This window comes from Alligator sinensis, unplaced genomic scaffold, assembly GCF_000455745.1.
Source record: "Alligator sinensis unplaced genomic scaffold, ASM45574v1 scaffold8_1, whole genome shotgun sequence".
Lineage (NCBI taxonomy): Eukaryota > Metazoa > Chordata > Crocodylia > Alligatoridae > Alligator > Alligator sinensis.
The window spans coordinates 105,446-120,927 of NW_005842568.1; the positions used below are offsets into that span (position 1 = coordinate 105,446).

The 15,482-nt window shown below is 45.4% G+C and overlaps 1 protein-coding gene across 1 annotated transcript in view; it reads right to left on the reverse strand.

The window, feature by feature from the left end:
* RAB10 (RAB10, member RAS oncogene family) overlaps positions 1 to 15,482 on the reverse strand; it is a 36,853-nt gene that overhangs the window by 14,003 nt on the left and 7,368 nt on the right. Inside the window, exon 2 of the mRNA XM_006032379.3 lies at positions 78 to 216. Within this exon, the coding sequence (XP_006032441.1) occupies positions 78 to 216 (139 nt within the window). The remainder of the gene's footprint in view (positions 1 to 77; positions 217 to 15,482) is intronic.

The following is a 15,482-nucleotide window of genomic DNA, read 5'->3' on the forward strand; positions in this document are numbered from 1 at the left end:
ATTCAACAGAATACAGGATCCTTATATAATATAGCAGATATGGTTAGGACAGAGGACAGATTGTTAGAGCTGCTCACCTCATCTATGTTTCTGAGCCATTTGCTGATGTTTTCAAAGCTTTTGGCATTAGTGATGTCATACACTAGCATAATTCCCATGGCGCCTCTGTAGTAGGAGGTGGTGATGGTGTGAAATCGCTCCTGTCCTGCTGTGTCCCTGCAAAGAGCAAACAGTTATTGAATAGACAGTAAGTTCTGATGCATATTTACGGCTGCATGGCAAAATACCATAGAAACGTGCAATTTTTAGTTACATGTATGGGTTGGTATCATGCACAAGCATTCACTGTAGTTTATGTACTAAAAGGGAAACTCAGAAAAGAACCCTTCTTCTCCCTCTTAGAGGCAGCTGCATGTTCAGCATTCCTATCAAAAGCATGGACAGAAAAAAAAAGGAGAGAGAACAGAGATATTCAGGAAGACAGGAGGCTCAGCAGGATAAAACGTTGTTTCCCAAATGGTTTTAAATAAATATTGTAGAATCCACCAACCCATGGACAAAGACTGACTGACTGACCAGAAAAATGCTAGTTAAACCACTTTTTTTGTACTTTATTCTAATCCAATCAAATAGGTTTCCAAGCCACCAGGAAGCAGCTGTGATCAACTGACCGACAATGATTTTATCCCTTTTGCTAACTTTAAAAAAAGAGAGGTATAAAGTAAGATAGAAAATAGTCTGTAAAATGAGCAGTAAATGCTTTGAAATTAAGTAAAAAATTTATATTCAAGAAGCGAGAAACATCTATGATTACAACTAAAATGCATCTATATGAAGAAACAGCATCCCTTAAATATTTCTGAACAATGATGAACGTGGGTCTCTAGTCAAGTCTAACAGAACAATTAGATGGATTTAGAAATATGAACACAGAAGAGTCACTGCTGGAAGTGCACTGACCCACTTAGAAGAATAAAAGTACTGAAATTGGAGCACTGTGTTTTAAGAGCAAGAGTACTTTCAGGCTGCATAATGAAAGAAACACTCTGGGTTCCAGATATCCAACAACCCTGCACTAAGTTAAAAAATGTATGTCATTAGCTGCTCCCTGGTCAAACTGATCAAAGTCAAAACACCCAATCCTCCATCCCACCCCAGCCTTGTGGAAAGAGGCAGCTTTGCAAGCAGAAGGTGGTAGAGTCCTTGCAGAAGCCGGCCTACTGCTGCCCCAAACAGGCCTGGGAGTCAAGTGCTCAAGTTGGCCCTTCAAGGGAGAGCAGGAGCTCTCAGCCTGTACCCAATAACCTGATCCAGTTACATACCTGTAATCAATCCCGAACCAATATCAGATTGATATTGCAACAAGCGATCTAAAAGTGAAACTAGGAAATGGCCTAGAACTCTAAGACACTTAGGCTACGGACAGACATTACACACAAGTCTGTGTAGTGAGTGGAAACCAGTTCAAGTCTGTAACACCACAGGAGTTCAGGGCACATAAACCACTTTCAAAATGGCTGAAACTGGTTTAAGATAAACCTGTATGGATGTAGCATCAGACTTAACTGATTTAGGTTAAAGCAGTTTATTGAACTTCTGTCCCAAATCCCCTCCAGATTTAAGTTAACTCACAGTCCACCAGCATCCCAGGATGCTTTTCACTTCCCCCGCACCCCCCCCCCCCTCAGGCGGGCCAGCCTTGGTCCCCCCCCCCATCAGGCGGGCTAGCCTTGGTCCAAGCTTTCTGCTCCAGCCAAGCAGGGAGGTGTGCTCTAGCGCCTCCTGGCTTCTGGCCTGCGCCATTGTAGGCATGTGGCTGCATTTCTGGAATCAAAAGTGAATGTCTGTTCACTTGCTTCTTGGTTCAAGCTACACAGCTTAGACTAACCTGTGAAGATTGAATCAATTCAGCTTCAGGCTTTTTGACTGTCTGTACTTAATCTTATGCTCCATTGTTGAACACATGAAGTCATTGTTGTTACTAGAAGTTTTGGCGAAGTCGTTTTTACTGGATGCAGTCTAGAAGCTCAGACACTTGTGATAAGTAGTAATGAACCTGCACACTTCATCTGCCTCCTCAACGTTTGCCCCAAGAGGAGCAATGCTTAGAGCAGTGGTTCTCAACCTTTTTTGTACCAGTACCCATTTGTAATGGCCAGTCTCAACCCAGTGCCCCTCACTGCCAACCCACTGCCTCCCACGCCCAGGTCCCAGCCCCACAGGGGGGGGCAGGGGGGGGGGGGGGAGGGAGGCCCCCAAGCAGCCCCTTGCAGGCTGGAACTGACAGCCTGCAAGGGAAAAGTCACGATTTCCCACGTTTTTCTTCTTGAAAAGGAGAACCCATTTTTTAAGTTTGTTGACTCATTTTTAAAGTTTGTTTATAACCCTTTCATATATTCTTGCAACCCACTTTTGGATTGCAACCCACGGGTTGAAAAATGCTAGCTTAGAGCCTCCTTATGCCTCCCTAATTCTGTATTGAAGGGGGTAAAAACATTCTGAGGATTAAGCAAGACAAGAACAAGAGGTAAACTTGAGACTTCAGCAGATGGCAGTTTTGTACAACACTAGAATAAAATGACTGCTTGCTATGGATACATGGATAGAAGCATAGATGCGTCTCACACAGGAAAGGTAGCAGAAAGTAATACGGTTGCTACAGAGACAAGTCACCAGCAAAGAAAGCATCCCCTCTGTATGCAGTGCAGTTCCCCCTTTGCAGGAGCCAAGTATATAGACACAGTTAGCCATGTCAGGCTGAAGTCTAATAGAAGGCAGGGTAGATTTGTACCTTACAGACCAACTGAGGCATACACATATATGCGTACACATAGCATAAGCTTTCGTAGGCTAGAGTTCACTTCATCAGATGCCATGTAAGGACATATTGAGAGCAGTGTAGGAGAGAGATCTAAATACACAGGCTGAAGGGGGGAGGAGGAGGAGGAGGAGGAAGAGGAGGAGAGAGGGGGCAGTGCTTGGAGAAACAAAAGGAATCATAAAAATCTAAGTCGGGTCATGGAATAAGAATCTAGAGTCTCTGTTTAAACCATATTTAACACTATCCAGTCTGTGGATGATTTCTTGTCCTATATGCTCCTGTTCAAAATTGGTTTTTAAAAAGTTTGCTGTCTGAGAACAGGAAGCCTGAGGTCAGAATGGAGTGTCTAGGGCAGTGGTTCTCAACCTTTTTAGACTCAAGACACCCCTGGATGGACTCAGGGCCCCCCTTGGAAGATGCCGGCACACAACTATGGATTTATATTTGAAATCTCTGAAGCCTAACAGGACTGTCTGTAAGCCAAGACAGGTTTGTACCCCATGGCTACTTTGAAATGGTCATCTTTTTTCCAGTAGAAATGCTTTGTGCTGCTTGCACCCTGGATCTTTGTTCCAGCAAGGGAATCTGACCACCTTGGCTTGCCTCTTTCACCTGTTTATTCCTCATCCTGAAGAGCAGAATGTCATTGGGCAGGCCCACCTTTTTGTGAAGTCCAGCAAACTCTGGGGTACATTTCTCCCTGAAACACTTAAAGGAGTCAGCCATGTTGTGCAGAGAGCTGACTCTCTATTAATAGGATGAAAAGCCCAGGAAATGTTGGTATCTTCATGTGACACTGCAAAGACAGCTGCACATGGATTGGCAGTTAAATACACCGAGGCCTTCCCTTTTGTTCGTGCATCTTTGGCCAAAGCACCAGTTTACTCCTCTGTCAGAAGTGGCACTTCCAAAGTGCCAATGACATGTCTATCTGCTGCCAAAATTATACCCAGGACTCATCATAGTTTATACTAAGCCTCACCTGAACTGAGGCAAGGCACAAATTCCACAGTATTTCAGTGCAGCAGATCAAGTCGTGCAAAATGGAAGAAGTACAGAGGAAGTAACGGAGAGGCTGGCTCACTTAGCCCAAAATGAAGGCAGAAAAAGATTCAGCTGCTTTTTAGAACAGACCCAAAGCAAGCACACCTGGGAGGCAAAAGAACTAATTTCAGCTCAACATTGGTGTTTGGTGTGAAACCAAACTAGCCATTGTAGGCCTTGTGGGAGTAGGGATTAATTAGGAGATTGATTAGCATGTGTAGAAATCAGAGGCCCTAGTAACAGTATGAGCACTAGGTCTGAGAACAGACGCATTTCAGCACATCTACAGTTTCAGTGGAAGTGCTGGGAAAGTTAGTTTTGCATCTCAGAAGGCCGACAGAGGGAAAACACTGGATAAGACTGGACCAAGGCACTAAAATGGGATCAGAGCAGCCTGGCGAACAAGTCCCCCTGTGTGGCAGAAGGTCACACTACCTGTTGAGACCAGGATGCGAATGAGGTCTTTAGTGACTGGTGAGAACGAGGGGATGAGAGTGATGTAACAAGAAGTTGATTTGATCAATGCATAAGTGGCCTGAGAACTCTGAATATTTTGTATTGAGCTGGGGGCTATGTTTTAAGCTAGTACTATGCATGCAAATAACCCAGCTAGCATCCTGTACCAAATGGTCATGGGTACGAGGGCGTTTATACACGTGATCAGGCATGAGGGAAAGAAAGCTTTAATTAGAGCAGCCTCAAAGCTACTCTAATTAAAAGTGCCCGGAGTGTCTCTTGTATCAGTGTCCCCATGCTAAAAAGTGGCAGCGCAGGTGCTTTATCGAAAACTCGAATGACTTTTAGACAAAGCACCCCCGCCACCATTTTTAAGTGTGGGGACACTGCTACATGAGACGCTGGAGTCTGCTGGAGCACAGTAATTACCATGCTCCAGCAGAATCAATTAACCTGCTCCAACGTGCTGATAGAGCAGCCTTGCTGCTCATGTACATGCGCCCCTAGTGTCTAGGCTTGTTTGTAGACATTAAAAGCCTAGCCGAGCTTTTGTTACTAAGAAACAAAGCCTGGGGTCTTTATTATACATAAAATACAATTTTATACATACATACACACATACATATATATACATTCTTTACTACAATGAGGTCATTTAGAGCAGGGGTGTCCAACCTTTTTGAATGTGGGGCCAGATCATGAACTTTTTATCACCCAGTGGGCTGGCAGGAGTAAGCACTCGCGCGGCCTGTCCAGTCCGGCCACAGCCTGGTAGTGCAGGGGTCAAGGGGTGCCGCCTGACCCCGCTGTGTCCTCTCTGCCACCTGGGCTGCCTCAAGGATGCTCCCACACCTGCACACCTGGGCTCAGCAGCCAGGGGAACATGTGGGGACTCTACAGGGGGGTGCAGGAAGTGCAGAGACACCCCCCTGCGCTCTCTCCCCTGGAGCAGCCTGAGCCCGAGCCCAAGTGGCAGGGGTCCCTCCCTTCCCGGGGCCTGCAACTCACCACCCCCAGCACAATGTCTGCGGATGCAAGGGGATGCGGGGAGGCAGGCGTAGCACTGGATTCCCGCCCCGACAGCCACAGCAGCAGCGGCAGCAGCATTTCCCGCAGGCCCAGCTGCAGCATCCCTCCGAGCCGGCATCTGCGCCCCCTGTGCCTGCCTGCCACACCGCGACCTGCTCCAGCCCACACAGACGGCCGGCATGAACAGGGGCAGGGTGGTGCCGGCATACAAATGAGGAAAGGAGGGGTAGGGCTAGGAATGGAAACCCTGCAATGTGGGAGAGGGGAGGAGCTGGCATGCAAATGAAGAAGGGGGTGGGGCGAGGAAGGGACACCATGAAGTGAGGGGGGAGGGGAGGAGCCGCACAGCGTCAGCAATGCCAAGCTGACATGGTGCGTGTGGGAACCTTGTCCCTTCCCAAGCCCTTCAGCAGCCATTAGGAAGCTGCTGAGGGGCTGGGGGAGGGACAAGGGGCGGGAACGAAAGTAAACAGCATTTACATTCATTTCCCGTTGCAGCATCGCGGGCCAGAGAAAATGGCTTGGTGGGCCGCATGGTGGCCCGCGGGCCATATGTTGAACAAGCCTGGTTTAGAGTATAGGATCACAGATGGCATCCTGGCAGAGCTCTTAGTTGGCCACCCCAAATCGAGGGAGCCAGAGGCAGCCAGTAACATTCAAATCCTGACAGCAGCTGATTGAGTCCACAAGCTATGAAAAAAAAAAATTAGGCATAAAATTTGGCGAAATTTCAGCACAGTGAAAGTCTCGAGGGACTTTTCAGCTATGGGGGGCAGAAACCTTATTACTTCTAAAACAGATAGATTGGTTTAGGGTGTCATTACCTGCAGTATGGAGGACTGCCTTAGTAATCCATCGCATGTAGTTACAAATAAAATAGTACTCATTTACAAGCACCACACTCAAAACACGGCTGTACTAATATTCAATTTTATCCCTTCTGAATTCTTAGACTCTTGCCTACTGCAGATTTTTGCAGTGAGATAATTGCACTAACGGCATCACAGGAACAGCAGAAGTTTTGACAGTTTCTAGTTAGATGGGAACATTGGAGGTATTTTAGAATTGTGATGAGTTTCAGCTTTTCTTTCTAAAGGATAGGCTGTTGCTCAACCACACAGTACAGGCTGGAGGATTCAAGTGACAAGCAAAGTTCAATGGTTTGTATTATGTAGATGCTGTATAAGATAAAATCTATTTTGCCTAAAGCTATGCAAATACTGGATGCTTTGAAAAACTGGTCAGGAGTTAAATAGTTAAGGATGTTAATTAAAGGTTAACAAAAAGGTACCACCCCACTGAGAAGGGTCACACCTTTGTAAGCAGCTCCTTGTAGCTAGCTTGACACCACCACATTAGCTATGTGCAAGCTACATTAAAAGACAACTACATCTGAACCCTAATTATTAAGGAACTACATTGATTCCTACACCTGTTTCCTTAAACAGAGCCCAGGTTATTTCTGCAGCCCCAAGGCCTAGAAACACAAGATGCTTTGATTCTGAAGCACAAATGCCGAAATAAGCAATGGCAAATTTATACTTGTGTGCAAAAGGAAAGTTTTAGCACGCTCAGAGAATCGGATAGTTTTTAAAATGCCAACGTCAGCAAACAAAATTTGACTGGAGGTGGAAAAAGACATTGGGGCCAGCTCTTATTCCAACTTTTAAGCACCGGAGTCTACTTAAGCACCCAAGTGTGATACTATTACACTTGAAATAAGATCCCGTCCCCAAGAAATCACTAATTGGACCTACTTTGGAAATCAACCACACTTTCGGCTCAAGATTAAGTTGCAAAAAGCAGCAAGGAGGAGGAGGAGGAAAACCCACTCATCTCCTTTAGGGACTCAAGCTGGGCAGAATAGGACCACACTTAGGGCATCACATGCCTGTAATACATGACACATGGAACAGGATCTGGCTCTCGGGGGTCAGTATTGTTGTTCAAATGCCCACAAAAGCAGCAGGCAAACAGGAAAAAAGGAAACGCTGGGCATGTCTACAGAAGATGCCAACTACGCAGTAGCCTAATAATACTGCACAGTAGCACGGCACAGCATGGACAGTGCTGATATGCTACTGCACGGTATTATTAGGCTACTGCATAGCAGCAGCACTAAAAAGGTGTTTGTTTGCCAGTGCTACCACGCAGTAACTCTGATTACTGCGCATTTATTTAGTACTTGATTATACATGTATTAAATTAAATGCAATGAATGTGTAGATGCTCCCACTAATGACTAGATTTCACCTTTATGAATTTAATGCTTTTAAGCAAAGAAACAAAAAACAACCAAAAAATTGTAATATTAATGCTTTTATACTAGCAGCCTGTCTACTATAAAGCTGTCACGCTTAATCACTGCTACAAAGTGCTGAATAAATCTTCCTGCATTATACTTTGCTCATTTGTCTTCCTCAGACAAGAATTTTTCAGCGTCTCATGTTCTCTTAGGTTTTAACCATTAAAGCCACCAACTTTTTAGCATTCATTGCGCCAACCGCTGCACTAGCACAAACCTGACTGAAGGCATGCAATTCCTCATCCACGTCTGCCTCAAGAACTGGAAGACTACATCGAGTTTCCCCAAATGTACAGGGCCTATTTCCCAACTCATTCAGCTGCAACCTCTTGAGCTTTATCCCTACCTGGGAGACCTTCCATTACTGACTTGACAAAACCACAAAAAGCAAGTTACATGGAAACTGAGGAAGTGGGAGATTCACAAAAACAAGTTAACACCAGTCTTCAGGTGTTCCTTACGTGAGGTCAATCTGTGCAAAGTTCAGCGCACAGTCTGGAGTACACTTAAGTCCTGATGTGCAAGCAGTTACTTTCCAGTTCTTTGCTTCTCCAAGGTATAATTAAGGTACAACTGGGTATGACCACATGGCTACATGTGACATTGCAGGTGGAAATTAGGATTAAACCACTACACTTGTAACAAGTGAAAATAATGGTCTTCTAAAAAGGTTAGCTCACTTACCCACTGTGCACCAACCCTCATTCCATCTATAATCCAACTGCCCTCTATGCCTAATTAACATCTTTCAGTTATTTCTTGAATCACTTGGCCCCCCGTGGCCACCCGCTGCATTCCAGAGTTTCTAAGCGTCAGGTTAGCTTACTCTCTTGCTTACTGAGTTAAGAAGTAGAATGGCGATGGGGTGGAGTGAAGACTAATTTTTCCATTACCTAGATTTTGTCAGGTCTCTACACCAGAGACAGGGAGCAGAAATTCCCTTAGTTAAAGGGGCAAGCTCTGCATCTGCTTCTTGTGTTGGAGACTAGAGTAGGACTGGCTGCTTCCACTCCAGTCCTCTGGTGCTACCTTACCACCTTTGGCCCCACTATTCCCACTGGAAAACCAGGTCACTTTCTGCTGGTTTTCAGACTCAAACTCTATTTATTGGGTTTTGTACCGATATTGTCCTATGGCTTTAACAGCCTTTCTGACCCCCTACCCTCCCAAGATTTGACTCTGGATGGATCTGGACAGCAACTGTACCCCCCTTTACTCCCTCATTTTGCTATACTAAAGCAGCCAAGCTTTATCAGTTCCCCTCAGCAAGTGTCCTGTACAATAGCAAAAACACCTCTCCCCCTCCAGGGCACCCTAAATTTCACATTTGCCTTTTCCACAGCCACAAACAGCTAGCTCAGTTACAGAATGACTAATACAACTAGGTCCTTCTCCACCCAATTGCAGCCGACATGCTCCCAAACTCAAAGGAGAAATTCCTGGGGCTCCTAATCTCTACTGACAATGGCTGTTCAACAAATTAACAGCACACAAAGTATGTGGCGCAACCTTTTGCATGAGTTGGCTGAATCACGGCACTAGCACGAACCTGCTCAGAAGCATACAGTCCCTTATTTAAGTCTGCCCCAAGCATAGGAAGGTTGCAACCAGTCTCCCAATACATGCATGCACTACTTGCCAGCCACACACATTTACAGCAGTCACTGCAAAATGTCACACAGTCAAGCTTCCCCAGTGATGCAGAACCATAAATGTGATGAATAATATTCATGAGTGTGAAACGTGGTAGTGTCTGAACTACGATCTCTACAAAGTGGTCGAAATGTACAGAGCAAAAGAACTTCGACCAAAGGAGTCTAGAAACAACCACTGAGAACAACTAAAGGTATCTGGAAGAGACTTAGTACAGCTAAAAGAGATATTAGATGTCAGTGGACATTGCATGAAATCAAAAATCTTGAACTACCAAAGGAAAAAAGATCAAGGGGTTGTTATTCACATTCTGTCACTTTGCTTCAGACTCATGTTTTGGGACCAATTTTTAATCATTGATCAAGTATTCCTATGTTGATTACGGAATGAGAAGGTTTTTCAACCCTTGTGAAGGTATTTCTTCCTTATTTAAAAATTTTACATTTACATTTCCACCTCAAGCTCACAGGTCTGAAGGAGACGTGCTCAGTTGCCAGACTAGAGAAGAGTGGAAGTGGAAGGCTGACAAGTTTGTTCTTGCATCAGTGATAAAAGCAGCTGGAGGCAAAAAGTTCTCATGCTGAAAACAATGAGGCCCCAGTTCCTAATTAGAGTCTTCCAGGCTACCTTAGAGAAAATGAAGAATTTTGCCAAGTTTTTTTAAAAAGGACCTGCACGTCTGTTGCCAAAAAGCAAGAATTCAGGAACCCCAGTGCTGATCAGATCTGGGGTTCAACTAGTCTAACAGTGCTTCAGAAGTAGGTGCAAAAGTCCTACAATAAATCCACCCCCCATCTCTTCCCTTCCCGTCAAATGACTGGATTATCTGGCCTTGGGGAAAAGCTCATCTGGCTTGCAAATGTGGAGGTTGTTTGATTTTATCATGGTTGGGAAGGATCCCACCAGGGAGAGTAGCAAAACTACTTAATTAAACTACTTAATTTTGGAGCCTGACAAGCCCCACAATTCCACAAATCATCAGCAACACAAGAGACTAGACTCAAGGACCCAGGAATATCTTTTTCCATGATGCATTCCTCTCCAAATGAAACCTAGATAGTGGCTATAAGCATAGATATTAGACATCCTACTTCAGGTTAACACTGATCATTATAACTGCACTCATGTAAGTGCTTAATTTCTTCTTAAGTAACCCTAACTTTCTGCAGCAACATTCACCAACCAGTTTAACAGAAGTTACAACCTAAAGAACACCTGATATGTATTCCAACCTCCTGCAACACAGGCTATTACATTTCACCTGAAACCCTGCATCAGGCAGGATTTTAGTTTGGCCAACTTTTTCAGTCCCCAAACTAAAATACATACCACAGGTAGAGAATGGATCAAACTGCCAATAGCAGGGAATCAATCACGTAAAACATGCCTAGACAGTACCAGCAGTCAAACTACTCCAACCTGTACAGAAAGACACTCCCCAGGCCAAGGGCAATTTCCACTGGAGGAAAAACTGCTTCATAAGCCTACACCCTGCTTCAGCCTGGTCCTGAGCATATGGGCAAGATGCAGCCAGCCTCTCAAAATGATGCTCTACCACCTCGGAGCACCGTTCCACTCCAGTTAACATTGCGCACTCAGCCACAGGCAACCGGATATTCAGGGAGTTTCTCAACCTGTGGGTCATGACCCAGAAGCGGTCCGCAATATATGAAAGGGTCGCAAATAAACTCTAAAAATGGATCAACAAGCTTTAAAAATGGAGTCTCCTTTACAGGAGGAAAATGTGGGAAACCGTGGCTTTTCCCTTGCAGACTGGGAAAACGCTTAACCTACTACACCAACGTTTTGGTCTTAACCGCGCCCCCCCACCAATGCCCCCCACACACCCCCTCTGCCCCACACTCTGGGAGCTGGGGTCAGGACAAGCCATCAATTGCTTACAAATAGGTCCTAGTACAAAAAAGGTTGAGAACCACTGCTTTCACAAACACCACCCCCCCTCCATGTCTACCCACCCAAAAGCACCCAGCCGCCCCCCCGCAAAAGCATGACACTTCATTACAGGCATCTTAGTGAAGAGCTGCCCCCCTGGTATGAGCATACCGATAGCAATGCAAACAATGCACAACGAAAAAGATGACCAAGAGACTGATCACCTTAACTCCTGCCCCCTTGTACACACAGGTCTCAAAGAATTTCTCCCAGGAGCTAGGTCAAAGCATGCATCTTTTAGGCAGATCTTCAATCTTGGAGTCATCATTGACTCCAAGATGAACATGAACCGCCAATGCCAGACCGCAGCCAGCAAAGCAAACCGCACCTTGTCGTGCATCCAAAGATGCATCTCAAGCCAGTCCAGAGGTGATAGTCCCCCTCTATGCAACATTGCTCCGGCCTCAACTGGAATACTGCATCCAGTTCTGGGCACTGCACTTTAAGAAGGATGTGGCTTGCCTTGAGAGGGTCCAGAGGAGGGCCATCCGCCTGGCTGGAGGGCAACAGGGCAGGCCCTATGAGGAGAGGCTGAGGGACCTGAATCTGTTCAGCCTCAGCAAACGGAGGCCGAGGGGAGATTTGGTGGCTGCCTACAAACTCGTTAGGGGAGATCAGCAGCAAATAGGAAGGGGCCTATTCCCCCCAGGGGCACCTGTGGTGACGAGGAACAATGGCCAGAAGCTGCTGGAGAATAGGTTCAGGCTAGAGATTAGGAAGCACTATTTCACTGTTAGGGTGGCTAGGATCTAGAACCAACTTCCTCGGGAAGTGGTCCTAGGCTCCTACCTTGGGTAAATTCAAAAAGAGGTTGGATGAACACCTGTCTGGGGTCGTGTGATCCCAGCGTGTGCTCCGGCCAATGGCGGGGGGTCAGACTAGATGATCTATTTAGGTCCCTTCTGACCCCAAACTACTATGAAACTATGAAATGTCACCTTAGGGATTCCAAGCACAGGCGAGTCTGCTATCCCCCAGGCATGCCGTTTCAAAGACCTACTTCCTCCACAAAACCGTGCTGAACTGCACTGCATGTTTTACTAGAACCGTAAGAGCTCATTTCTTGTCATCAGCTCCGATTCTGGTCACTTTGTAGCCTCACTGAATATCCATATATTCATACAAGACTAAATAGAAACCTGTAATTTGCATCCTCTGTGGTGTTTGCTACTTTGTGTGCTTTAAACATTAGACAAGTAAGGGGAACATCAACCATTTGAGCCGCCCAAATCTCCGAATTCATCCATGCTTTGTGTGTTGATTCCATACGAGATGACACCATCAGACATAGCTGCATTATTTACCACCCTATTCCTGGGATAATTTAAAACCGTTTAGCTTAAACTGAAGCTGCAAGCTGACATCATCCAGGGACCTTCCCCAGCGGACATGTGTCAATTTAACAAGATTCAAAAGGAACTGCACATGTAACTAGTTCTCTAGAGGTAAAGGGATAACAGTAGCAGTCTGCAGGGGATACCAAGCCTTTTGTTTCAGGGTCTAAGATTTGTTGGTGTGGTAGATTAAGCGTTTTAATAAAAAACATGCACGCATACTTGGTCTTGGAAAGACAAGAGAATATCGGACCTACCAATCCACCCTGGGGCTTCATTATACTTGTCCCTCATAAAGAGAGAGCAGTTGTATGCAAGCTAACACAGGTCTTTAAAATTAAAGTCTCTCTTAAAGCAAGCACCCTTCAGATTGCAAGGAACCTCAAGGCCCATCCAGTTAACTCCCTCCACAGACAGCAGATGTGCTGGTCCTAAATCCCAAGCTAGCCTCTTCTTTAATACCTCCAATAAAGGCAATTCCACAGTTTCCCCAGGCAGCTTGTTTTACTGTCTAACTACTTAACAGTTAGCAAATTTTCCCTCAGATATGATCTAAATCAGTTCTGCAGTAGTTCAAACCCATTGCTTCAATGCCCTATTCTCTTCAGCAAGGGTGAAAGTCTTTTCCTTTATGACACCCTTACAAATATTTGAAGATCAGTTATGCCCCTCCCTGCTCCCTTCTCCTTTTTCCAAACTAACAAACATACCTAGTTTCCTCACGTGGCATGCCTCCAATCCTTTTATCTTCATCACTCCTCTTTGTAGCCTTTCTAAACTCCTTAAAAATGCAGATACCATGTTCTAGATATAGACCCAGTAAAATGGTGCTATCACCTCCCATGTCCTGAATACAATCGTCCCATCAGCATGATGCTGCTCCATACCAAGTTTACGATCCACCAAACAAAAAACAAGAAAAACAAAAAATCAACCCCAGATCCTGGTCTGGAAAGCTTCTGCCCTTCTCTGGTTGTGAGTTGTCTGCAAGTTTATTCAATATATTCTCGATTCCTGTATCAAGTGTTTCATAAATGTGAAACAGCACTGGACCCACAACTTGTAAAGTTTACTTTAGTAACTTTCCAGAATTTGATGACAAACGTCTGAGCAGTCAGTAGCCTTTGGGACCTCTCTTTTTTCAAAAACAGACACTTTTAAAAACCTGGGCCCATTCTCCAGATGTCTGGGGTCTTGCCCATCTGCCACACGGTTTCAAGTATTTGTTCAGTGCCCTGGGGGTGACTGTCAGCCCATAGTCTACTAAGTTAAATTCAAAGTTTAGTCAAAAGGCATGGATGCAAACTTTCCCCTTTGTTTGCATTCATTGTGCTAGTCTGCGCAGCAAAGCAAGAGTATATGCTTTCAGTCTTCCCTCTGAAGACTGAAACCAAGTAAGTATGTAACACCTGTGTTCTCTTTGAATCTTCTGTGAATCACTCACTTCCTTCGAGCAGTGAACCCACCATCTTCCCCATTCCCTAACTTCTGACATACACAGACTACCCACAAGCTGGAAAAATAATTGGCTGGATCATGCTCAATAGGTAGAAGACAGTGTCAATGTCTAGTTGGGAGGAGGTATCAAGTGGGGCTCCCCAGGGTCTGTCCCTGGGTCTGGCATCTTCATTAATAGATTTGGACAATGGGTTTGAGTGAACGCTTAACAAATTTGTGAATGACATCAAGTTGGGTGGAGTTGCAGGAACTCTGGAGGGCAAGGCGAAGATCCAGAATTACACCTGAACAGACTGGGAAAGTGGTTTGCAATGAATCAGACTGCATTCAACAAGGACAAGTGCAGAGTCCTGTACTTGAGAGAGAATAACTGCATGCACTGAGTAGGGAATGACTGGCTACGGTGCAGTACTGCGTAGGAAGACCTGGGGGTTACAGCAGACCATATGAGCCGCCAGTGCGCTCTTGTTGCAAAAAAAGAGCCATGGCATACTAGGTTGTATTAAGAGGAAGGCCTCTTGCAAATCAAGGGAAGCGATTCTTCCACTCTATTCAGCACTGGGGAAGCTTCACCTGGACTCCTGTGTCCAGTTCTGGACACTACACTTCAAGTAGGATGTGGACTAGAGGAAGGGTGAGTCAAGCATTAGAGTAGGCAGCCTAGAGAAGTCTCCAGCCCTGGACAATTTCCAGAGCAGGCTGAATACACAGTTGACAGGAATGGTTTAGTCAAGGATGATCCTCCCGTGAGCAGGTGGCTGGACTAGAGGACCTCATTAGGTCCCCACCAGCCCTACTTCTTGATCCTATGATCTGTAGAACTCTTTGCTAGCCTTAACATCTCACCAGTTGTAACTTGTTTTACACTACTGTAGGAACAGTCAGGAAAGCAAATCCTCATTATTCCTTTTAATACTCCTTAATGACACCCCTTCCTTTTAATGCTTACACATATGGTTTTCAGATGGCCACACAAGGAGTTTTTTAGCTATCAGTCTTGCAGTTCTTACCTCTCCTTGAGACAGCTTGATGTTGACCCTCTAGCTCTCTCTGTAGAAGTGCCAGATCTTACAAAACCTCTTCCTTTCGATTTACTTGCCTGTTGGCTCTTCCTTGTTATTTCTCCAAGCTGATAGAGTTTTGCCTTTCTGAAGTATAGTGTCCTTGCTTTGCTGTTTGCATGCCTTTCTTCCATGATCACAATGATTTTGTACAACTGTCTGATAGAGGGGCACCGATACATGGGTCCGATATAAAGAAAATGGACTGCATAAGAAATCAGCCTGATGTGGCTGATAATTCGGCCAATAAATGCCCGTGCATGCACGCAGCCAGAGCACAGCACACAGACAGCGAGGAGCACAGCCCAGCATCTTGAAAAGCTGCCTGCAGCTGGTAAATCTGTCGTGGCAGAAGGGGCATGGGGGGG